The sequence below is a fragment of the Oryctolagus cuniculus genome, chromosome 15 (assembly GCF_051225735.1).
Source record: "Oryctolagus cuniculus isolate XC-2025 breed Fujian yellow rabbit chromosome 15, ASM5122573v1, whole genome shotgun sequence".
NCBI classification, from domain to species: domain Eukaryota; kingdom Metazoa; phylum Chordata; class Mammalia; order Lagomorpha; family Leporidae; genus Oryctolagus; species Oryctolagus cuniculus.
In genome coordinates, this window is record NC_142881.1 from 61,300,111 (window position 1) to 61,325,309 (window position 25,199).

Below are 25,199 nucleotides of genomic sequence, written 5' to 3' on the forward strand. Positions count from 1 at the left end.
TATGTCCATAACCTGTCAATTTCTGCTAGATTTCCCAGTATGTTGGCATACAACTCTTTGTAGTAATTTCTGATGACTCTTTTTATTTATGTGGTATCTGTTGTTACATTTCCTTTTTCATCTATAATTTTATTGGTTGGGGTTTCTCTCATTTTTTTTGGTTAGTTGGGCCAATGGTGTGTCAATTTTGTTTATTTTTTCAAAAAACCAGCTCTTCGTTTTGCTGATCTTTTGTATTTTTTTATTTCAATTTTGTTGATTTCTTTAATTTTAATTTTTTTTCTCCTACGAGTTGGGTTTGGTTTGCTGTTGTTTTTCTAGATCCTTGAGATGCATTGATAGTTCATTTGATGCCTTTCTAATTTCTTGATGTATGCACCTTTTACTATAAAATTTCCTCTTAACACTGCTTTTGCTGTATCCCATAAGTTTTGATATGTTGTGTTGTTATCTTCATTTGCTTCCAGAAAGTTTATTTCTCTTGATTTTTTCTACGAACCACTGTTCATTTAGAAGCATGTTGTTCAGTCTCCATGTGTTTGCATATGCTATAGAGATTCCTGAGTTGCTGATTTCCAGCTTCATTCCATTGTGGTCCGAGAAGATGTGTGGTATGATTTTGATTTGTTTTAATTTGCTGAGATTTGCTTTATGGCCTAGTATGTGGTCAATCATAGAGAAAGTTCCATGCACTGCTGAGAAGAATGTGTATTCCGCAACTGTAGGATGAAAAGTTCTGTAGATATCTGTTAGATCCATTTGGACTATAGTATCAATTAAATCTGCTGTTTCCTTGTTGATTTTCTGTCTGGTTGATCTGTACATTGCTGAAAGTGGTATATTGAAGTCCCCTAATACTGTTGTATTGGAGTCTATGTCTCCCTTTGAGTCCCTTAGCCTTTCTTTTAAATAGCCAGGTGCCCTGTAATTAGGTGAATATACATTTATAATAGTTACATCTTCCTGTTGAATTGATCCCTTAATCGTTATATAGTGCCCTTCTTTGTTTCTTTTAACAGTTTTTGTGTTAAAGTCTATTTTTCCTGTTGAATTGATCCCTTAATTGTTATATAGTGCCCTTCTTTGTTTCTTTTAACAGTTTTTGTGTTAAAGTCTATTTTGTCTGATATTAAGATGGCTACACCAGCTCTTTTTTTGGTTTCTGTTGGCATGGAATATCTTTTCCCAACCTTTCACTTTCAGTCTGTGTGCATCTTTGTTGGTAAGATGTGTTTCTTGTAAGCAGCAAATAGATGAGTTTGGTTTTTTAATCATTCTGCCAGTCTGTGTCTTTTAACTGGATAGTTGAGGCCATTTATATTCAATGTGACTATTGATAAGTAGTGACTTTGCCCTGCCATTTTTCCAAAGATATTTCTAATTTATACGTTGAGCTTCCTGTGATCTTTTATTGAGATTTTCTTCCTTTACCTTCTTTCATACTGATGACCATGTTTCTATGTTTAATACATCTTTAAGCATCTTTTGCAGGGCTGGACAAGTGGTGACAAATTCTTTTAATTTCTGTTTGTCATTAAAGGTCTTTATTTCACCTTCATTCACAAATGAGAGCTTTGCAGAGTATAATATTCTGGGATGACAGTTTTTTTCTCTTAGGACTTGGGTTATATCTCACCATTCTCTCCTAGCCTTCAGGGCTTCTGATGAGAAGTCTACTGTGAGTCTAATGGGAGATCCTCTAAGAGTAATCTGACATTTCTGTCTTGCACATTTTATTTATTTTTTTTTAAATTTTTTGACAGGCAGAGTGGACAGTGAGAGAGAGAGAGAGAGAAAGGTCTTCCTTTGCTGTTGGTTCACCCTCCAATGGCCGCCGCGGCCAGCGCACTGCGGCCGGCGCACCGCGCTGATCCGATGGCAGGGGCCAGGTACTTATCCTGGTCTCCCATGGGGTGCAGGGCCCAAGCACTTGGGCCATCCTCCACTGCACTCCCGGGCCACAGCAGAGAGCTGGCCTGGAAGAGGGGCAACCAGGACAGAATCCGGTGCCCCGACCGGGACTAGAACCCGGTGTGCTGGCGCCACAGGCAGAGGATTAGCCTAGTGTGCCACGGCATCGGCCTGTCTTGCACATTTTAGAATCTTCTCTTTATGTTTCACTGTGGTGAGTTTGATTACAATGTGTTGTGGCAAGGATCTTTTCTGGTCATGTCTTTTGGGAGTTCTGTGTGCTTCCTGTACTTGGATGTCCCTTTCTTTCTCCAAACCCAGGAAGTTTTTTGCTAGTATTTCACTATAAAGGCCTTCTAATCTTTTCTCTCTCTCCATACCTTCAGGAACTCTTAGAACCCTAATGTTTGGGTTTTTTAAATGGTATCCTGTAGATACCCAACAGTGCTTTTTAGATTTCTAATTTCCTCTTCCTGTCTTTGGTTTGACTGTATACATTCCTGTACTCTGTCTTCTAAGTCCAACATTCTCTCTTCTGCCTCACTGATTCTGTTGTTAAGGCTCTCCACTGCATTTTTTATTTGTTCTATTGACTTCATTTCATTTTGATTCTTCCTTAAGATCTCAATTTCATGGGAAAGATTTGCTTTCATGTCCTGCATGGATTTCAGCATTTCGTGTGTTTGCTTTTGATTACTTCTATGTACTCTTATGATCAATTTTTTTTAACTTTTTTTTGACAGGCAGAGTTAGTGAGAGAGAGAGACAAAGGTCTTCCTTTCTCCATTGGTTCACCCCCCAAGTGGCTGCTATGGCCGGTGTGTTGTGGCCAGTGCACTGCGCCAATCCAAAGCCAAGAGCCAGGTGCTTCCTCCTGGTCTTCCATGTGGTGCAGGGCCCAAGCACCTGGGCCATCCTCCACTGCACTCCCAGGCCACAGCAGAGAGCTGGATTGGAAGAGGAGCAACTGGGACAGAATCTGGCACCCCAACTGGGACTAGAACCTGGGGTGCCAGTGCTGCAGGCAGAAGATTAGCCTAGTGAGCTGCTGTGCCAGCCTTAGGATCAATTTTCTGAGTCCCATTTCTTGCATTTCTTCTATCTCATTGTCTTCATAATCTAGCATTGAAGTGCTGTGTTTTTTGGGAGCGTCATGTTGTCTCCTTATTCTTGTTTCTTGGATTGTTGCATTTGTTGTTTGGCATTTGTGGAGATACCCGTCGGTTTCTTCTTTTTTCCCCTGCTGTGGTGGCTTTTATCCTTGTACTATGACTGTAGATAAGTGGACTGTCTGCTTTCAGTGAATCTCTAGAGGCTTGTGATGGGTGTGGTCAGAGAGCTCTGTTCAGTTCTCCAGGGTTAAGGGCATGTCTAAGGTGACACTCCCAGGTTGGCATGGTAAGTCTTCTCTCTCTTTATTAAATCAGAAGGGAGGTATATTCTGCTCAGCTGAGCTCTTCTCCTCCATGGAGACCAGTGCCTGAGCACTGGCCCCAGTGGGTATAATATTCATCTGCTCTGTCCCAGGGACCACACAAAGGATCTGTGCGGTCCTCAGTGTGAGTTCAGATTCCCCTGCAGTGTCTCTCACCAGGTAACCAGGAACCCCACAGCTTGTGGCGTCTCCCACTGAGACTGCTCAAAGTCCCTCCCACACACCCTCAGGTTTTTTCACAGTCCCTGCTCAGAAGCTTCACACAGTCACAAGCTCCTAGCCCCCTGCTAGTTCTCCCTAACAGAATCAGGAGTCTCCGCTCAGCTGATTGCTGGGTGCAGATATGAGCTGGCACAGTTGTTATATATGTCCAAAATGGTGCCCACTCTATCAGCTTGTCAAACTACACCTTTGTAAAGTGAGCAGAGAGAAACATGTCCATCCTTTTCTTTTTTTCCTCTCTAGTTTGGCTGGAGCATTTTCCCCCATGGGGCTTCAAGCCTCATTCCCTCTAGGCTCTCCCTCTTTTTCACCAGTGGCTTGGGCTACTGCAGTCTCGTCTTACCTCACTTTCCAGTGCTGGTGCGTAGGCTCTCGGCTGTTGGAGTCCTGAGCCATGGGCACCCACCCTCTCCACGTAGGTCCACTTTGTCCCTCCAATTTTGGTAGTTTCCTCTGCCATTTTTTTCCTAACTCTTCCCTGAGACTACACTATCCCCACTTTTTAAAAATTATCTTCTCCTGGGCTAGAGCAGTAAGCTCCCTCCCTACTCCTCCATCTTGGAACCAGTTCCAAAGTTCAGGTTTTTTCACAAGTACAGTGGGCTCTAAAAGAACCTCAGAGGCTCCCCACAACAATTGTTGGCCACCCAGGAAATGGGCAAAATGTGACTGGGCCCCTCGTACCTGAGCGGATTGGACAGAAAGCAAGCAAGGGTTGAGGTCCCTATTCCAAAGGAGGTAGCTGACCTGGGGGACTGGGGAGAGGTGGCCAGAGGACATAGGCTAGCAACTAACCCAGGACAGACAGAACAGCACTCCAGAAGACCACAGGGAGCCCAGGGGAACTCGAGTGAGGGCAATGTGGCAGGTGCACTGGGACAGTTTCCTGAAGGGGTGGGATCTGTGCCTCAGTGACAGGAGGTCTGCGTGCTGTTGGCCTGAGTTCACACAAGCCTCCTGCCCCCACTCCACATCCCCTAATGCGTGATATGCCTGGGGATGTCAAGTTCTCTGTTCCCAGCTTTATCAGCCAGGGTGCAACAGGGGGAGCCTGGAACAGCCAGGGAGGAAGACGGAGCTGGCCCCAAGGCCCACGGCCAGACCACAGCATGACGTGGCTTCACCCTGGTGTCTTCCGTGCAGGGAGAGTAGGGGTGCGGAGGGGAGAGCACCCTGCCCCCACATGAGTGGGCTGCCATGGCAACTGTGATCAGACTCAGGCTTCTACAGACCCAACTGACCTAGACTGCTTCACCTGTTTGTTCTATGATGCCTAGGCATCCCCTGAGAGTGTATGGGGTCCCAGGCGGACCCCCTGCAGCTGCTCAGGATGCACTGTGTGCAGGCAGGTGCAGCCAGTGGGCGCTGCAGGCTCCGTAGAAGACAGAGCAAGCAGCAGCTGCTCTCCTGAGCCCAGCCCTAGGGTGAGCTCTTGCACTTGCCTTGCAGGGCTCCAAGGGTGAGCCGGGGAAAGGAGAGCTGGTGGATTACAATGGCAACATCAGCGAGGCCCTCCAGGTGAGTGGGGTCTCCCAGAGGCAGGAGGGCTGGGGCTGGAGGGGGGGAGGGGGGTGGGTGGAGCTGCTGCTGGCTCTCAGCTCAAGGCAGCTGATGGCCGGGCCCGTGGCCGTGCACCATATCACACTAGATGAGTAGCACCTGCCCTCAGTGACAACCAGAATGCGTCTCCAGATGTGACCAAATGTCCCTGGGAGACAAAATCACCCTTGGTGAAGAGCCACTGGGGAATCTGGGTACATGGATGAGCTCATTTACCACGTATGAAATCTCTTTTGCAGAGGCAGGACTCCTCCCTCACTTTCAGGGCTCTGCATGTTGCCATGTTGTGTCTCTTTAAAGCGAGGTAGCATTGCAACCTTGACAGGGGCTTGTGGGAGCCCAGGAAGGAGCAGGCAGAGTGAGAAGGGCAGAGGGCCGTGTGAGGCCCAAGGGCCTGGAGCCGCCGAGAGCGGACGCTGGCAGTGACTGCAGCTCTGAGCCGGGGAGACGTGGCATGAGGCTTCCCCTTCTCCCAGGCTCCTTGGAGGGCTCCAGCTCCAAGGCATCCAGGCACCTGCCCCGTGGCTCTTGCTTGCCCGCGACTGACTGCGTGGTGTTGGTTGTTTTTTTTTTTTTCCAGGAGATCCGCACATTGGCCTTGATGGTAAGTCCTCCTCCTTCCTCACTCCCAGGGCCCGGGAGGGCAGCGTGGAGGCGAGAACAGGCGCCCTCACCTCCAGAGAGCACACGCGGGGCTGCTGATGAGGGCTGACTGGCAGAGCAGGGCCAGGACTCGCACGGGGTGGCTCTGAGCTGCCCTGGCCTCCGGGCCAGCTCTTCCCCAGGCCTGCCGTGAGCAGTGCTGGCGGCGCTGGGGCTGAGTGCCAACCCCACGCAGCACCGAGGCTGCCTTCTCACCGTTTCCTTTTTCTCATCCTTCAGCTCGTAAAACCCATGCCCCTAAAGCATCCGTAGCAGCATGCACACTTCCCCTTTCCTAGACGCCCGTGTCACGATCGGCTGTTAGAGCCCGGTGCATGCCAAGCTGGGTTTTGTACCTGCGTCTGCCGGCAACGGCTGTCAGTAAGCGGCTGTGGTGAAAGCAGCCCCCACCATGTGTGACCTCCGAGGTGGGGGTGGGGGTGCTGGCTTCCTGCGGCCTCGTGCCCCAGGGCACGCTCAGGGCTGACAAACCCGGAAGCAGACACCGGTGTGTGACACCCCAGTCCCCGGGCAGGCGGTGGGAAGAGGGGTGGAGACACTGCAATGCATTGTTGGGCTAAAACTTCACTGGAAACATTTTTCCTTTAAAATCGACGCAGACCCAGTGAAATGGGCCCATTCCAGGGGCAGAGCTCGGTGAGGGTTGACACACGCATGTGCCACCCATCCCAGTCCCTCCAGAAGGTCCTGTGGTGCACCTTGGGAGTCAGGGTCACACTGAGCCCAAACATGGGCCACCACACGGCACTGCGCCGACTCCGCAGTGTCGTGTTGTGTCCCCATTTCCCTGCCACATAGACACATGGTGCATTCTCCCGTTGATGGACACCCGGGCATTTTTGAGTCACTATCTGGGAAGCTCAGCCTCAATTCTCAGAGCCCCAGGAGCCTCCAGGGCTGGCCCAGGGGGGAAGTGGAGGGCGCAGCTCCTGGGCACGGCTCCCACACCACCCCGGCTCGGCGCTCACCAGCTTGCACTGTGGGGTTTCCCGTCCTGTTTCCTCTGCAAAACAAAAAAGTTTATGCCGCTGAAGAAATATGTGACAACAGCAGACCCCCTTACCCACCCCCCCAAACAGCCACCCCCACCCCGGCCACGGAGTTCTCCCAGGTGTCTCTGCTCTTTCCCCAGGGCCCTCCTGGTCTTCCCGGGCAGATCGGCCCACCCGGAGCTCCAGGAACCCCAGGCCAGAAGGTGAGACCTGCCTAACCCTGAGCACAGGACTCTGGCTGCCCTCCTGCAGCTCCTCCCACCTCCCCAGGATGAACCCCCCCCCGCCCCCCCGCCCCTGCCCTTGCCAGCTGCTGCGCTGGTTTGGGGGCACCCCTGCAGGAACATGGCATCTGAGCCCCTCCCCACTCTCACCCCTCACCCCTACCTCTGCTTTCTCCCTGACCACCCGGCGGCACTGCGGTTTTGCAGACTGTCCTCTACTCTTGAAGCCACCTTCTCTGCAAGTCTCTTTCCCTCTTTCTTACCCTTCCACGCCCAACTCAAAAGCCACCCCCTCCATGAAGCCACCCCTGACCTATCAGGCAGAAGTCACGGCCCTTGGTGCCCTGTTATGCCCTCCCTGACCCAAGAAGGGCATGGGTGGGTGTGCAGATGAAGGAGTGCTCGGTGGGGCACCAGCCGGGGAGCCCGGGCTGTCCAGTGCCAGGTGGGCCATGGGGCAGGTCACCACCCCTGGCAGCTGTGGCCACACATCTCTGTGTGTCAGGGTCCCGATTTGTGAGATAGGAGGGAACCGCACCACCCCCAGGACAGCAGTGAGAGTGGAGCGAGCAAGTGCAGAGGGGGGAGGGTGCAGAGAAGGCTCCTGGTGCATGGCGGCGCTGGGTAGAGATGTATTCTGTATGCTGAGTCCCTGCGCTTGTTCTGACCGCAGGGGGAGATCGGACTGCCGGGCCCTCCGGGACTTGATGGAGAGAAGGTGAGGACGGACATTCCCAGACAAACCTGGGCAGCAGTCTTCACCCGGGGCTGGGAGTCGAGGGGGCAGGAGGGCTGCAGAGCAGGCCCAGCCGTGAGGCCTGGGGCACCTGGGGAAGGGGAGGGGTAGAGGGGGTTCACTCAGCTGCACGGGGAGCAGCAGGTGGGCTGGGCAATGCGGCCCCAGGGAGCCCAGTGTTCTGGGCCCCCCATTCCTTCTCGTTCTCTTTCCTCTCCTCTTTCCCCATTCACACGTCTGAGAGGTGCTGTTGCTGTCTTCTACAGGGACCTCGTGGCAAATCAGGAGACATGGGCCCCCCTGGTCCCCAGGGACCCCCGGGAAAGGATGGACCTCCGGGAACAAAGGGAGACAACGGGCCCCCAGGGAACCCAGGAGAGAAGGGGGAGAAAGGGGAGACGGGCCCGGCAGGCTCACCGGTGAGTGGCATGGCCCCCGACGCGTGCCGCTGGCTCGGCACAGCCCCAGCCAGGATTTGGTTCCCATCAAGCCTCTCTGTGAGGGCCGGGGTCCCACCTCAGGAGACCTGAGTGCTGGCCATGACCTAGGGAAAGTCCCTGGTCCTTGCAGAGTCTGCTGCTTCATCTCTGAAATGAGACGATAATCTCTGGGTACCTTGTGGATTGCTGGGCCTCTTTGGAGAGCATGCGGGGGCCTGGCCCCAGGAGAGGGTGCATATGCAACAGGGGCCTCGGCCCGGCCCACAGGGCAGCTGACTCGCCTCAGGAGCCTTCTCTGGGGCTCCACAGTTTCCCACCTGTGCCCTGGGGGCTGTCCTGGGCACCCTGTCTTGGAGGAGGAAGCCTTAGGTGCATGCACTGTGGGTCGCAGATGCTCAGCAGGTGGCCTTGAGCTCGACTAACAGAGAACTTTGCCGATCTGCAGGGTCTAGACGGCCCCACCGGGGAGAAAGGAGAACCAGGTGACCAGGGGAGGCCTGGAGCAACAGGACCGCCCGGCCCCATCGGGCTCCCGGGATTTACAGTAAGGCGAGAGGGCCAGGCGGCGAGGGCACGCGAGTGGGGGTGCTCCTCCCTGGGGCCACCAGCTGCAGGGTGCCCAGCTGTCCCAAGAGGGAGAGATGTTCCCGGATGAGGCACGGAGGCTTCCTGGCTCGCCGTGCCCCACTGGCCTCCCCTCCCCACCAAGGCTCTGGCTTCTGGAGCCACATTTGTTTTCTGTTCCCTGCAGCCTTAGCGGCTTCCAGGGCCCTTTGCCACATACACCTTGTAGTTTCTGGGGGTCGGGAGCCCGAGCGCAGGGTCTCCGGAGGCAGTAGTCCAGGTGCAGCTGCCCTCTTTCCAGCTCACTGGCTCTCAGCAGAATTCAGTACCTTACCAAGGATGGCCTCCTTCAGCTCCTAAAGACCGCCCACAGTTCCCTGCCAGGTGGCCCTCTCCCTGCTGGGCAGATGGCATGACAGCAGCCAAGGTCAGGGCCAGCGGGGCTCCCTCCAGTGGCCAGTGCTAGCAGGGCAGACCCAGTGTGTGTAACATTTGTGACGTTTCAACCTGTGATGTTTTCTGTGTAACATTTGTGTGCTGTAATCTAGCACACTCAAGGGGGTGGCACACCATCACCTTTGCCAGACGCCCAGTTTGTGGCTTGGAAACAAATCACAGGTCCACCCTAGGGTCTGTCCACTGCAGGGTCCACACTGAGCGCCAGCCTGTCCCCACACAGGCTGCAGCCTCAGTTCCTGGGAGGCAGTGCTCCGTCGCAGCACCTGCACTCTGTCTTCTGTCCTACAGGCCGACTGCACCTGCATCTTCAGGGGTGTCCCCTGCTGGCACTTCGATAGCAGCATCCCAATCTGATGAGTTTGTCACAGATGTGAGGTGTGTCTGTGCCCAGGCTCCCCCACTGCTGGCAGTCACAGTGCACTGTTTTGTGTCCACAGGGAGAGAAAGGACAAGCCGGGGAGAAGGGTGACCCGGGAGCAGAGGTAGGCTGCACCTGCTCTTCCTGTTGTGTCCTGAGAGATTATTTGACAGCGGTTTTGTCTGAAGTCAGTCATTCCAGAGCCCAGCGTTTCTGTGCCCTGGAAGATGGATCTCTCCCTCTCTGTCCCCCTCTCTCCTCCTCCCTCTCCCCCTTTCAAATTAAGTTTTCAAGCGTTCCCCCTGGGGCTAGTGTTGTGGTGCACAGGTTAAGCCAACCCCTGCAATGCCAGCATCCCTTATCAGAGCATGGGTTGCAGTCCTGGCTGCTCCACTTCTGGTCCAGCTCTCTGCTAATGAGCTTGGGAAAGCAGCCAAGGGTGGCCCAAGTGCTTGGGCCTCTACCGTCCATGTGGGAGACTAGAGTCAAGTTCCAGGCTCCTGGCTTTGGCCTGGCCCAGCTCCGGCTGTTGCTGCCAGAGTGAACCAGCAGACGGAAGATCTCTGTCTCTGTCTCTCCCTCTTGCTCTGTAACTCTGGGAGAAACATTTTCTTAAAAAGATGATTTAACTTCCAAAGTATTTAAAGTAAAAATTGAAGACAGCCTACATTTTACCAAGAAGAAAAGGGTGAAATGCTGTATGGTAATAACACTCGCAGTGGTCACCATGTTTGAGAGCTCTCCTTGTGCCGAGTGCTGCTGCAAGCCCTGGCTGCATAGTGACTCATCTTTCTTTCTTTCTTTTAAATGGTTTGTTTGTTTATTTCAAAGTCAGAGTTACACAGAGAAAGAAGGAGAGAGAGAGAGAGAGAGAGAGAGAGAGAGAGAGAGAGAGGTCTTCTATCTGCTGGTTTACTCCCCAGTTGGTCACAATGGCTGGAGCTGCACCAATCCGGAGCCAGGAGCGTCTTCTGGGTCTCCCACGTGGGTACTGTTTTCCCAGGCCCATACAGAGCAGAGAGCTGGATCAGAAGTGGAGCAGGCAGGGTTCGAATCAGCCCCCACATGGAATGCCCGCACTGCAGACCGGGGCTTTAGCCCACTGTGCCACAGTGTCCGCCCCATAGTAGCTCAGGCTACTTTACAAGGAGGCTTGTGGAGAATGTGCAGGAAGGGAAAATGGGTCTCATGCTCAGTGAAAAACCCCAGGAGACCAGATTGGCTTTGTAGGCATATATTTGTGTGTATGTGTTTAAAATCTAAGTGTATACATATTTTCAGCTCTAGTGTATGCATCAGCAAAGAGGGGAAAGAAATAGAGCAACATACAAATATTAGCAGTGCTTCTCAGCTAGGTTCTTTTTAATTTATAAAACACTTTAATGAGCCTGTGTTACTTTTAAGCTTTTTCTTTGCTACATTATGGTATTGGTCACATTGGCTGTTTGGGGGAGTATGTATGCTTTTGCAAATGTCAGCCTGTGCATGACCATGACCACGACCCCCCCCCATCTGTGCACCATTCATTTAGGTAATAACTTAAGAAGCAGTGGATTTGCTTTCAGGAAAACAGTTTCCAGAAGCAGCTCCAGGGAGCACTGGGGGCCACTGTGCTGCCCAGTGCCCCTCTCCCCAGCCACAGTGAAGGCAACGTAGCCCTGGGGCAGTGGGAGGAGCAGGTGCGGCCACTGTGCACGTGTGCATGTCCGTCTTCGTCAGAGACTGACCCTGACGGGCACCCTGCTCCGCGCGAGAGAGGATGGCCTGGAGCTCCTGCCCTTGAGGGAAATGGAGGCCAGCAGTCCCCATGCTGTCTGTCCCAAACCTGGGGGCACATGAGGAAAGTGCCCCAGAACCAGCCCAGCCTCCTCCCACTCCAGATAACCAGTGTCCAAACCCAGGGTCTCAAGCATATATGGCTGCCAAGACCAGGCACGCAACCACTGAGTCTGAGACACAGGGAGTGGGGGAGACCAGGGTGCACCAAGACTTCCTGCCCCACCCATGGTAGACAGCACTCATTCCTCTGCAGACATGAACAGGGCCCAGCACCACTTGAGTTTCTGGTTCTGTTCTGGAAGAGCCCCAGGTTTCCTGGCAATGTTTGCACCGGACACTATGCAAGCCAGTGGGTGCCACATGTTTCTAAGCTGTTCTAGACCTTCTGTGCCAGGCAGAAGGGCGAGACCCTGGCTGTGTCGGAGAGAGGCACGGCTGGAGTGTGACAGGGCTCCCTTTTGCCTTCTAGGTTCCTGGGCCACCAGGGCCAGAGGGGCCCCCGGGACCTCCGGTAAGTTCAGAGGGCTTGCTGGCTCTTGGGTCCACTATTGCTGGGCAGCTAACCTGTCCTCCCTGGGGTGGTCACTGGGCCCCACCCCCGTCCCTCCCAGGTTGAGCTCACAGCCCCACAGGGCCACCAAGGCATCCGATGCTCCAGGGACAGCTGACCGCCTGGCAGTGCCAGGCTCACTTCATCCCTGAGCTCTGTCCAGAGATTTAACCCTTTGTCACAAGACCTCTGCTCCTCCTCTCCCTCCTGCCTGCACTCAGCCAGCATAAGACCAGGCTTAAAACAGAAAGTGACCCTTAATGGAACCCCAGAACCCCCAAAGCTCCCAAGCCCACAAATGCTGTCTGCACAGCTCACGTCCCCATGGCCCTGGGCAATCCCTGCTGTCACTGGAAGGATACTGGTGGCAGCCAGCACTTACTACGTGCCCGCCACGATTCTAAGTACTCTGCAAATACCAGTTCATCTAACGTTCGCTATATTTCTCGAATCTGCCTTTCCTGACCCCTCCCTAGCATTCCCTCTGCCTCAGGGGCTTGGACCCCAAGCACTAGCTCCTCTGTGCACCAGCCTGTGGACCAGACTAGTAACTGGAAATGCAGTTCTAACACAAATGCCTTGTTTTGACTCCAAATGCAGGGGCTTCAAGGTGTTCCTGGACCAAAGGTAAGAGGAGATCATGTGACCGGGGCTGGGCCAGGGGTGGGAGAGGGGCTGCGTCTGTAACAGTGGCAAAGAGGGGCAGTGCTTCAGAGGCCCGGCTGACCCTCTCCCCAAATGGAGTCCTGGGAGATCCAGCCCGGGGTGGGGGGTGCAGTCACAGCAAGAAGGGACCCCAGGGTCCCCTTAACACTCACCACTGACACCTGGAATGCCCCACAATGTGACAAGTGAGATTCTTAGCAAGTGGTGGAGTCCCTTGGCCACCTCCCTGCCCCAGACCCCTGCCTCACTCACCCTGAGGTGCAGGGGGAGGTGGCTGAGGATGTGAACCCTGCCCACATCCAAGGCCACTGCATGGTGGCTGGGCTCTCCCCATCTCCTCCTCACATTCCGGTTAGGCCAGGAACTGGAGGCTGCTGTGACCCTGTCCTTGCCTCCTGCCCTGGGCAGATCCCTGTGCCCCCAGCTCCCAGGGGCCCCCGGTCTCTTCAGCTGGATGTACCCCATCCCCAAGCCTGGAGCCCTGGGCTCACTTCTGCTGCGGTGGGTCCCTTAAGAGCTGGAGGAGAATTTTGCAGCCCAAGTCATCAGGGCCTCAGTATGCTCTCCTGAGCCCTGGGAGCTCTGGGGGTGACAATTCCTGTACCTGCCAGCAGACCCTGCACGGCCCCAGTTGTTTTAGCCCCTCTCTACCTGTCCCATTTCCCTCTGGGGGCCTCAAAGTTACCGCAGGGACACAGGGGACACAAATGAAGGGAGTGACAGGCTAAGAACTTGGCGATTCTTGGTGTCCCCAACCAGCCACCTCCAGCCCTCCCCTCTGCACACCACAGCCCTGCACCCAGGCCTCCAGAGTGCAGGGATGAGGTGCCCGGGACACGCCCTGCTCTGATCTCCTCCCTTTCCTCCAGGGAGAAGCAGGACTGGACGGAGCAAAAGGAGAGAAGGGCGTCCAGGGAGAGAAAGGAGACCGGGGGCCTCTGGGACTGCCTGTGAGTATCTTGGACCCAGCGGGGGGCCTTCGCGGGACCAGGGGTTCTGATCCTCTCCTCGGGGGCTCTTCTGGGCCCAGCCCTGACCTGGGTGTCAAGGAATGGGAAGTTGGGCAAGACAGGGCCCACCCCAAGGAGCTGACGGCAGAACTTCTGGCCCTGGACATACCCGATCTCAGGGCAAGCAAGTCTGCCCCCACAGGGGCCAGGCATGGGGGGTGTGGGGGCTGGGGAACAATGGGATTGTGGGTATTCCCCACCTCTCTCCTGCTCTCCCAGAGGGGCCCCAAGAGAACCTCTTATCTCCTTGCCTTTTAAGCTCGGGCCACAGCAGAGAAACCCAACTGTGTGGCCCCCGCAGGTTAAGGTCACATGTGGTCTGCAGTTCTGTGACCTCAGCCAGCCAGGTTGGAGGCATCCATGTTCCCAGAGGTGGGGCTCAGCTGAGCTTTGTCCCCTGCCCCCGGAGGCCCCTAGTCTCTTCTGCTGGACACCTCCCACCTCCAAGCCTGGGGCCCTGTGCTCCACTCCCTCACTGCTGCCGAGGTGGGCCCCTTTGGTGCAGGAAGTCCCGGAGAGGGAAGGGGGTTACCTGAGGTCACGTATGAAGCTGGCAGCCGGGCCGGGCCAGAAGCTAGCTCCTCCACGGAGGCCACCGGGTGAAGAGTCCCTTCCAGCTACTCGGACGTCTTGTGTCACCAGCTCAAGGCCATAGCTGTAGGGAGCAAGCAGACAAGGGGAGGCCCTACTCTCTGAGCTTGGCAGAGGCTGACCTGGTCCATAGAATCCCAGAAACTGAACAGCTGAAGGTACGACTACGGCCTCACCAGAGCACCGAATGTAGGGATGTTTCCTAGCTACAGCGAGCTCACTTGACAGACGGCAGGACCCTGATGAGTTTAGCAGGCATTTTCCCCTGTCTTGAGCTGTGTCCGGAAGGACTAACACTCCTCCCTGGTGAAGAGCTGCTGGGCCTACTTAACCCCAAGTCTCTCCTGTGAGGCCCCGGCAGCCCCAGTGCACACTGGAGAATTCTGCATTTTGGCACAAACCAGTAACGTAAGCCAGCAGCGTTGCAGGAAAGGTGAAGTTCCTGGTTGTTGACAGAGGCATGGGTGTTTTTCCTTAGCTTCAGAAAATCATGAACAGGCATGTCCACAGAAGGCAGCGCCGATGAACTTCAGGGGGCCAGGGGCCCTAGACTGTGTGCTCCTTCTCAAAGGCAGCCGCCCCTTAGCTCAACTGGCTATGGTCTTGGAAGAACAAGGGTCCAGTATTTCTGCATCTTTCAATTATTCAGAGGAAGCTGGGCACCTGGCACTTGGTGTGAACCCTCCTCACTTTCTAATATTAGATCAAAACTATTTGCCATACTGCAGACCACACACAGCATGTCAGTGGCCCACACAGGCCTGAGAGCCCCCAGCTCACGCCCTCCACTCCAGACCGCAGCGTGGATGCTGCACAGACATAAGTGGTGTCGAGCCACCGTTCTGTTTCCAGGCTTCTCCTGCATGCTCTAGTCCACGTGGTAGAGCCCTGTTTTCCGATCCCACTGAGTTTCTCCTATTTGCCCTACAGACGTGGTTCTCAGTGCTGGCTGCATGCTGGGATCCTCCGGGAACTTTCCAAAAGACGTTCGAGGAAAGTGGGCTGAACCAATGAGTTTACTTTGGGGCGCCAGTTTTTTGAAATCCATGCATGGCGTTGTCCTAGTACTCATTTTGCTTGAACTGCTCACAGGCCCCTGTGTTTCCACTTGGGCCCTAATCTTGGACACTCCAGCTGAAGCAGCCCAGGAGACACTAGGGTGCAGCCAGCATTAAGACCCACGGCTCCCTCTCCTGGTCAGTCAAGGTCGGCCCAGGAACTATCAAGGCCTTGTAGAACGGTGCTGCCCACACCGCCTCCCGGGCAGAAGCACCTCCCTTTTCTGGCGTGTTTCCCCACCTTCAACACCTGAGACTGCGGCTCAGTTGAAGCAGTTTTCAAGAGCTCCATCCTCACTGGCTTGAGCCTCTGCCGCTGCCTCCCCCTGGTTTGTCACATTGGAATCTTAATTTCCCCGTGGTCTTCCTAGAGGGGTTGCAGGGACAGCTTTGTAAGCCAGGATAGGAGCCAGAGTCCATTCCCACTGCGAACGCAACACGCAGCAAGGAGTGAGGACGCAAATGGGTCTCGAGAGTTTCCCACCCACCTGGCCGTCTGCTCTGGAGCAAGGTGGCCTGAGCGGGTCCCGGTGGGCCGTCTGCAAAGCCTCTTTCCACGGGAGCCCTTGTGAGCGGCAAGGGAAGGGCCGAGTGGGGCCGAGCTCTGTGTGCTCAAGTACAGGGCAATGCAGGCTCTTAGTCAGGGGCTTCTCCTCCCACCTGCTCGCATAGGCACGGGCCAGCTTCCACCCAGGTAGCGGAACCCGGAGCTGTAACACGGGTTACCCTCAGAGGTGCAGACATGGCCTGGTCTCACCCAGGGCCCGTCCATGTAAGCACCACCCAGAAGAGCCCAGCTCTGATCTCAGACGTCTGTCCAGGAACTCCTCTGTGTCCCTTTCCCCAGGCGTGGAAGCCCCTGGCGGGGGCGTGGGAGATGCTTCAAGGAGGACAAAGCAGAACAGGGATGGAGGGGCGTGGAGGGTCAGAACAGCCGTCTGCTCCGGGCTCGGCGTGCCCCGTGGCGGCCCTACCTGCGGTGTCTCCGTGTCCTCGTCGGTGTCCCTGTCCTCCAAGCTTGTTCCTCCGTGGTGTTTGGTGGCCGGCGTTTGTGTCTGTCCAGAGTCACTGCTTTACTCACCTCTTCCCTCCTGTTCTTCCCTTTCTCTCCCTCCCGTGCCTCCCTCCCCCCTTCTTTTGGTCACACTGTGCCCTTCGTCCAGGGAGCGTCAGGTTTGGACGGCAGGCCTGGGCCACCGGTGAGTGTCGCTTCTCCATCACCCCCGCCCCTCCCCCGCCTGTGGTCCCTCTTGTCTTCCCGCTGTGGCCTCGTTTTCCCCTTGAGTCTGGCCTTGTCCCACCGACCTCAGGAGGGTTCCCATGCTCCGCTCGGTGTCTGTGGCACACAGCTGGGGGCCTCAGACCTGCCAGGGCTAGCAGGGAGGCATTGCAACAGCTCTGCCCCAGATTCCCAATGCTGCGTCCAGCCCGGGACCACAAAGCATCCCCAGCAAACACAACAGTGTCTATATGTGCCATCACGCTGTGTCATCTCCATGCTGTGAGCTCTGTCCATCTCCCGTCTGCCCACAAGGCCTGTCCACACAGAATGGTGTGTATGGGGTGGGACAGCAATGAAGGGTGAGAGCAGGTGCAGCATGGAGGCACCCCGAGGTCAGCCCCAGTGCAGTGCCCCGCCTTCACTGTCTGTGGCACCACAGTGCCCACAGCCCACCACAAGCCACGCCAGCCTGGGGAGGACATCCCCCTTGCCACCTCCCCTCACCCCTTGCATGGGACCAGCAGAGCAGAGGGGGCCTGCCCAGGTGCAGGGTCACCTTCTATCAGGGGCCAAGAGGCTGGGCTCTCCTGTTCAGGAGCCACCAGCGGAGCTCAGCAGGTGCTCCCCGCCCCTCCCTCCAGCAAGGCCAGCTGTACCCTGCGGGGTGCTACCAGGGCCACGTCTGCCCAAGGTCCTCATGAGCCGGCCAGAGTGACCCTGCAGGGAGACGAGGGCCTGCAGACGGAGAGGAGGGATGTGTTGAAGTCCAGCCCTGGTGGGAGGGTGCCCAGCCGATTCCAGGGGAAGCCTGGGGCTGCTGGAGGACCAGGAGTGACCCCTCAGGGCCTCATGCTCTTGAATGCCCTCAAGAAGGGGAGGTGAGGCTTGCCCAAGGTGACCTCCTTTCAGAGCCCCTTCCTCCGGGGGTCAGTGGGGTCAGCACCATAGACTTTCGCACACTGAGAACGCACCCTGATTTTCCAGGCATTCTATGGCTTTGCGCCTCCACCCACAGTGCCTCCTTTCCTGTCGTCCCCTCACCTGGCGCACCTGTCTCAGGAGCTGGGTCAGTGGCTGGCATCAGCGAGCACGACTTTCCTCCTAACTGCCCACCTCATCCGTCTTGGGCAAGAGGGGAGCAGTGCGAACTCACGTACTCTGTTCCCTTGGACTTGAGACCTCATTTTTCTCAAAAACTCCATATCATAAACAAAGAAAAATACAGGGACAACGTTGTGCCCTGCTAACGTCATTAGCATTTCCAGGGCACTTCCTGGGTGTCAGGTGCAGCACCAGATGCAGCCAGGCCTTAACCCTGGCACTGGCTGAGGGGGCAGGTGCTCACGCTCCCAGGCTGATGGCACAGATGGGGAAACCGGCACTCAGGCTGAGCAACTTCCCGGCTATCCAGGGGCCTCTGGGGCCGGGCTAAGGCCAGCCGGTGACTCGGGAGCTCTGCTCTGCCCCGTCCCCTGGCCCGGCCTGTCCCTGCCTCTGCGCTGCTGCTAGCGCCGCGATACTGCTTCCCTCCTCCCCTCGCGGTTGCCAGGGGCACCTGCACACCCCCTTGCCTTCTGTTTCCATGGGAAGTAAACGCGCACTTAGCTGCCTGTCACCATTGCCATTGGAGCCCCGCGGCCCAAGCCCACACTCCACATTGTCGTCTGAGCAATAGGGAAGTGTAGCTGGGCTGCACACAGGGAGCTGGGGAGATGCTGGGTGACATCATGGCAAGCCCTGCTCTGTCTCCAGGCACCGCAGCTCTGAGGGCTGTAGCCCCTGGCCCTCCCACAGCCCTGCATAGGTCAGCTCACCACGCACCTCACCGCCAAGCCAGCGTGGTGTGACACCTGAGGCATGCTAATCCACTCCTACCTAGGAGTGGACCCGAGGCCCGCGGCCAGGGTCTGCAGTGGGGTGGGCGGCAGCTGGAGGACCTCCCGCGTCTGCCTCTGTGTGTGCACCCCCATCACTCTCTGTGGCATGAAGACCCTCCCGCTGCATGTGGAGCTGCGACAGCCAAGGGGATGCTGGTCCGACCCCTGGGAGGGGGGTCGCCTCCCTCCCAGGTGCTTCTGGGAGCAAACTAATCAACGGTCCTTCTGCTGTTTTCAGCCTTGGCGAGCTCGGCTGTGATGCAAAAGGGTTTCGCTCCAGGAATCTGGCTCTGAGGCGGGGAGAGGGGGCACTGTCTCCCCTGAGGCCCCCAAATCCAGAGGGATCATGGTCCAGACGAGCCTGGCCTCGCCAACCCTGAAAACTGGGTCTGGCTCCTTGCTCACAGCCAGGCACTGGGTGGGGCTCCTGGGGTGCGGGGACCCTCACCTCTGCTTTCTCTCACCTCTCCAGGGCACTCCAGGACCAATTGGAGTTCCAGGCCCGGCGGGACCAAAGGGCGAGAGGGTGAGCACTCCACGAGGAGGGAGGGGCAGGCCAGCCCCCACAGCCCTGGTGCCTGGGACCTGACAGGGTCACTGCTTCAGCCCCAGGAGGCTCAGCCCTTCCCCCTTCCCCGGTCATCCTCACAGCAGCCTGGAGGAGCCGGCTCTGCGGGCACACTCATGGCGTGCCTGTGAGTGGACAGACATGGGGAGGCAGACAGCTCCCTCCATCTGGGCTCCAGCCCCAGCCTCCCTGACATACCAGCTAGCATGGCCCCAGGCGCCACTGTCCCCGTGCACACCTAAACCCTGTAATGACTTGGGGCCTCTGCATGGAACAGAGGGCAGGGGGTGTTCATGAAATCCCCGGGGGACATCCAGAAGTCAGGAGGCTGGAGAGCTGGACCTGGCTCCCAGTCAAATGATTCTCCAGGCTTGGGCCCAAGCCCCAGTGGAGGCGGCAGGGGTGAGGGTGAGGGTGGAAGGACCAGGCCCACTGGTGGGGAGAGCTTTCCACGTGGGCCCCTCCCAGCCAGCCTCAGGGCTTCTCAGGGCTCAGATCGGCTCAAGGCAGCTCGGACACGGCCCTGGGTGCACAAGCAGCCCCCTCTTTCCCTCCCTCCACCCACCTTGCTGCCAGGAGAAGGGCGGGTGGGGAAATCGGACTCCCTGCCTGCTTTCCCTGTCCCTGCCCGTGTCCTGCGCCATCTGAGCCTGCTTCAGAGTGCTGCCTCAGGGAGAGGCTCCTGCAGCCCTCCCCAGCCTGGAGTCCACAGGGCCCCTGCTTCCTGCACAGCTCTGGGACCTGGCCAGAGCTGCTGTGTGGGTTTCACAGCAGAACAGAAAGCGGGCATGGATGTGGCTGTGGCAGCCATGCAGGGAGGACCTATGGTTCCCTTCTCTCGTTTCAGGGCAGCAAAGGAGACCCTGGGGTGACAGGACCAACAGGAGCAGCAGGACTTCCTGTGAGTCTCATGGGATGGGTGGGTTCTCTCTGCCCACCTCCCCAACCCCCCCACCAGCAATGCGGTCAGAACAGAACTCCCAGAACCTTAAGCCAAACCCTGGGCCAAAGGGCAATTCTCATTTCTGTGACAAAGGAAGCTGCACGAGGCCACTGGTGATGGCCTAGAAACCCCTGCAGGGCCCTGATAAGGAGATGCCACTGGACGGGGTATAACAGAAGGTCCTAGTCCCTTCCCTTGCAAGCTCTGCTGGGTGCAGGTGAGTGGGCCCAGCCCCAGTCCTCCAGGAGGCACAAAGTCAACTCCAGATCTCCCGGATACAAGAAGGAGCGGGCCCAGGAGCACAGCAGCTTGCCCCAGGGAGCTGGACCTTGGAGAGCTGGACTTACTTGGCTTTGCATCTGCAACCTCTTTTCCCGTTGACTTGTTTTCCAAGTTGACTGGCTGCGTGCGAGAGCCTGGAGCTCCGTTCCTGGCCGTCTTGTAGGTCATCCACACAGGTTAGCAGTCATGTGTCCTGGCTGGAGAGCAGATGGCAGCTAGCACCTTGAAGAGGCTCTGAGGAGCTGTTGAGTCATTTGTCTGGCAAGCACCTAGCAGGACAGCCATGGGGACACCCATCTGCCCTGAGCGCCCCATGCTGCCCGACCAGGTCCTCAGAACCCCACCACCACCACCCCGGATGACCACCACTCACACTGGGACAGGGGCTGTCGGGCGAGAAATCCCCTACGGCACTCTTGGCTTTGCCCAGGACTCCTCGTCTACCGCAAGGTCAAGTTCCTTGAGCGCCGTGTTGCACTGCCCCCCTCTTGTAGAATAGGAGCACTTCACCGTGTCCCCAGGGAAGAGCTTTACGAGCCCGAGCAGCCATCCCAGGTCTCCTCACGTGGCCTCCTGCCTCTGATTTATTGCAGGGCTTACACGGACCACCCGGGGACAAAGGAAGCCGGGTGAGGCTGAGCCCTCGCCGTGGGCTCTGGTGACTGACGTCTTCATGGAGGGGTGGAATGACCAACTGGGGACTCCTGATGCAATATGGAAAATGCAGTTGTCCCTGATAAATCACGCTCAGTTGAAAGGCCTTCAGTGAGGGCTCAGTGTGTGGCATGCAGAGATCCTGGGGCCTACGCCTGACACCGAGGCATGTAATTTTTTTCCTTATGACCAGGGGACACTAAATCCCATGGTGGCCGTCAGGTTCACACTGCCATCCAGTCACGGGAGCCTCGTGTGCGGCTGTGTGTTGCCCTGATAACACACCCCTAAATGGCGTTTTAGTGAGAGACATTCTCGCCACTGAGACTTGTTTTTTCCAGGCATTCCAGGCTACCCGGGAGAGAGAAAATAAATTCCAGTTCTGAGAACAAGGAGACAGCTGTTGTAAGCAGCCAAGCCTTAAAAAAATATATATATTACTGCCGCTGTTTCTCTTGGAGAGTCAGCAGGACTGAGACGAATGGTGCCTGCGGTGGCCTCTCGTTCTCCCTTTGGTTTCCACAGCTTTCCTGGGACATGTTTACCCAAGGTCTACAGCACCCAGGCCACGTGGTGGTATTGCACCTGGCCACCAGGGGGCCTTTTGGCTCCCTTCTGGAATGCCTCACCTGCTGCTCCCGCACAGCGGCTCTCGGGGTGGTGCAGGTCCCCAGAGGCCCCACTAGTGGGTCCTAAAATCCCAGGATCTTAGAGGAGGAGAGGGAGGAACAGGTGGAGAGGCAAAGGCCCAGAACACTGAGGAAACATGCTGAGGGCCCACGGAGAGCTGGCGGCAGAGCTGGTGGCTTCTGATCTTGGAACATGACTCCGAAGTGCCAGAATCAGTGTATTTGCATCCGGCACCAGGTAACCCCATTGCCTTCAGTTTACAGTGTATTGATCAAACCTTTCTATGTCCTCAAATACTCCTCGTTGGCAGCGGATCAAAAGCAATGCAGTTTTTCCCACAAATTCTGTAAATAAGGAGGCAGGCAGAGCTACCCCACCAGGTTGTCCATAGGAAGACCAGGTCCAGAAGCCACCAGAACAGACAGCTACTTCCGGACCCACGGCCAGCCTTTCAAGGCAGGCTGGGAAGCCACTTTTCCGGGGGCGGCGGGGGGGGAGGCATCAAATCAAAAACTCAGGACTCTGAAAAATTTGGTCATTCCACCTCTCTGTTGGTACACTAACCTGCTCTCCAACTAATTCCTAAAACGTTCTGGCTTTCTTTATCCTGTTCCATTAATATTCTCTAAACCTATTTCTGAAGAGGCTTTCAGCTGGCTGGAGACACCAAGTCACTTGAAGGCCACACACGCGGCCCTTCAAGTGGTGGTGCAGGTGCTGCCATGGAGGTGGAGGCAGGCGCAGTGCTCCTGTCACAGCCGGAAGGGCGGGCTGTGGCTGGCGGCTCAGATACCGCGGGAGTCAAGGTCGCCGAGCGAGCCACTGATGCCCAGGAGTCAGAGCGTTTCACATACTTTCCCCCATCCCACAGATAAAGGACAGACATGAAAGGACTTCAGAAGGTTCATGGAAAATGCAATTAAAAGATAATTTATTTTGGTGCAAAAACTATTTTATGGCTATGCCTAGTGTTTTCATAATATACATTTTCCCAGGTGAGCGTTTGGCACAGGAATTAAGACACTGGTTGGGCTGCCTGCATCTCGCGTCAGAGCCAGGGTCCAACACTGCTCCCAATTCCAGCTTCCTGTTCACCAAGGCCTCCGGAGGCAGCAGATGAGGGCTCAGGTGGGTGCTCCCTGCCACCCACAAGGGAGGCCTGGACTGAGTTTCTGGCTCGTGGCTTTCGCCTGGCCCAGCCCTGATTGTTTGGGGCATTTGGGGAATGAACCAGTGGATGGGAATGCTTGCTTGCTCTGCCTTCCAAATAAAATATATTTTTTAAAAAATTAAATTCAAAAATACACATTTTCCATGGACTTCTGGGGAGGTTAGAGTTACTTTTTAAAAAGATGTATTTAGTTATTTGAAAGAGTTAGAGAGAGAAAGAGAGAATCTTCCATTTGCTGGTTTACTCCCCAAGTGGCCAAAACAGCCGTGGCTGAGCAAGGCTGAAGCCAGGAGCTAGGAGCTTCTTCTGGATCTCTCACGTGGGTGGCAGGGGCCCAGGCACTTGGGCCATCTCCCGCTGCTTTTCCCAGGCCATCAGCAGGGAGCTAGATTGGAAATGGAGCAGCCGGGGCACAGACTGGCACCATATGGGATGCTGGCATCGTGGGAGGCTGCTTCTCCCACTGTGCCACGAGCCCGGCCCTGGTCTTGTTAGTTTTGTTCACATGCAATCCTAGCACATTGTGATGGGGAAGCAGCCTTCCCACTTCCTCATCCTTCCTTTGTGGCTGGAGCCCACCAGCTCCTCTCTCCCAGGTCCCTGATCTTTGTGGAGCAGCTTCATTGGCACCTAGTGGGGGTCAGGTTCAGACAGCACGGGGCTTCCGAGTGGACAGCCGGCTCACTCCAGAGAGCGGGTTTCTGAGTGAAGGAGCAGGTGTTCCCGCGTTCCAGAGACTGGCCTCTCAGGGTGCCGGGGCCTCTCCGCTCCCCTCCTCGGTCAGACCTCTTATACGCCAGCCCGCGCGGCCCTTTTGGAGGGGATCCGAAACAAGGAACAGCCTGGGCACAGCCAGCACTTGCTCTGCTCTACACAGTTCTTGGCTAATTCATGACAGAGCTCAGACCCTGGTCAGGATAAAATGCCAGAGAGCTAAGGCTGTCCCCTGGGAAGGTGAAGCCCCACCCCGTGTGGGTTCCGGAGGGCGACTGCCCGTCCAGCTACCCCCAGACTCTGCCCCATCCTGCAGGGGACCCCATCGGGGGTTTGCTCTATCTCACGGTGAACCAAAACCACCCTGAAAGGTGTGTCTCCCCATGTCCACTGCAGGATGGGCGGGAGCCTCTTCGCTGCCCAGAGCCCAAATCGGGGACCTTGCTAAGGAGACATGAGTGCAAAGAACGCTCTGCTCTGGTAGCTAAAGGCGATCCGCATTGTCTCAGAGGAACTCTGTGAATTTGGCCCAGGAACTAAACGTTGTAGGACTTAGGAATCAATCAAAAAAAACAAGTGGGGTGAATCTAACAATGCAGTCATCAGGAAGAGTAGGGGCTCCCCAGGAGCCACCTACAAGCCGGCAATTGACAAGGCCTGCGCCTGCTGTGAGGTCACCTGTCCCTGCCTGAGCCACCTGCCTGGGCAGTGCACGCGTGCCTGCACATGTCCTGCTGGCCTGCGTCGCCTTGTCTCCTCGCCCCTCCCCACAGTCGCTTCTGTCCGCAGCCTGCCTCCCCCTTCCTTTCCTCCTCCTACCTTTCTCCCCACTGGCTGTACTATAAAAATCCTCTGCCTCTCCCATCCCGTTCCCCTCTGCAAGCTTCCAGTGTATTTCCTCCAAAATCAACTGTCTACACTTAATCCTATCTTTAAAGGGCCCTCTGCCCTGGACTTTTCTTGCTCCACTCCCCCTACTTGCCATGTGCCCCCTCTGCAGGGCCTCTTCCATGTCACTCCCTGGGCGTGGGGAGCAGTGAAGACGTGGATACAGCCACAGCTCCAAGGCCTTTGGGAGCACCTGACTGAAGTGATTGCTCACACCCACCTAACACGACGCCTGTGGTTAAATGGCCACAGTGAGAGCCTGGCACACGCCCACGCCCCTGTGCCCACCTCCCTAAACAGGAAGCTCTGCTCATCATGCAGAGAGCATGAGGGGCCACACGTGCCCATTCAAATAGCCAACAGTGGTTCTGCTGCCCCACCTCATGATGAACTCACTGGCAGACATGTCTTTTCCTAAAGATTTATTTTATTTTCAGAGTTGGGGCCGGCACTGTGGCACAGCGGGTAAAGCCACCACCTGCAGTGCCAGCTTCCCATATGGGTGCCAGTTTGAGTCCCGGCTGCTCAACTTCCGATCCAGCTCTCTGCTATGGCCTGGGAAAGCAGTACAAGATGGCTCAAGTCCTTGGGCCCCTGCACCCGCGTGGGAGACCTGGAAGAAGCTCCTGGCTCCTGTATTCAGATCGGTGCAGCTCCATCCGTTGCAGCCATTTGGGGAGTGAACCATCGGATGGAAGACCTCTCTCTCTCTCTCTGCCTCTCCTCTCTCTGTATAACTCTTTCAAATAAATAATAAATAAATCTTTTTAAAACATAAAAAAGAGTTATAGAGAAAGAGGGAGAGACAGAGATCTTCGGTCCACTGGGTCACCCCCAGATGGCCATAACGGCCAAGGCTGAGCCAGGCTGAAGCCAGGAGCCAGGAGCTTCACGTGGGTCTCCAAGCCTTTGTGTGACCAGTATGCGTCAAGATCTTGTCACCCTAAGGAACACTGTGGACGTCCCCCAAGCATTAGCTAATTGGCCTGCCAGAGAGAAGAGTGCCCAGGAAGACGCCCTCTGCGCACACTG

The 25,199-nt window shown here is 56.0% G+C and overlaps 1 protein-coding gene across 1 annotated transcript in view; it reads left to right on the forward strand.

Moving 5' to 3' along the window:
* Nucleotides 1-25,199, forward strand: part of COL13A1 (collagen type XIII alpha 1 chain) — an 80,927-nt gene that overhangs the window by 49,269 nt on the left and 6,459 nt on the right. Inside the window, exons 21-34 of the mRNA XM_089314110.1 lie at nt 5,018-5,086; nt 5,709-5,732; nt 6,924-6,986; nt 7,681-7,725; nt 8,010-8,162; nt 8,629-8,727; nt 9,644-9,688; nt 11,813-11,854; nt 12,494-12,520; nt 13,429-13,509; nt 16,382-16,417; nt 18,790-18,843; nt 19,733-19,786; nt 20,704-20,739. Of these exons, the coding sequence (XP_089170236.1) occupies nt 5,018-5,086; nt 5,709-5,732; nt 6,924-6,986; nt 7,681-7,725; nt 8,010-8,162; nt 8,629-8,727; nt 9,644-9,688; nt 11,813-11,854; nt 12,494-12,520; nt 13,429-13,509; nt 16,382-16,417; nt 18,790-18,843; nt 19,733-19,786; nt 20,704-20,739 (828 nt within the window). The remainder of the gene's footprint in view (nt 1-5,017; nt 5,087-5,708; nt 5,733-6,923; nt 6,987-7,680; nt 7,726-8,009; nt 8,163-8,628; nt 8,728-9,643; nt 9,689-11,812; nt 11,855-12,493; nt 12,521-13,428; nt 13,510-16,381; nt 16,418-18,789; nt 18,844-19,732; nt 19,787-20,703; nt 20,740-25,199) is intronic.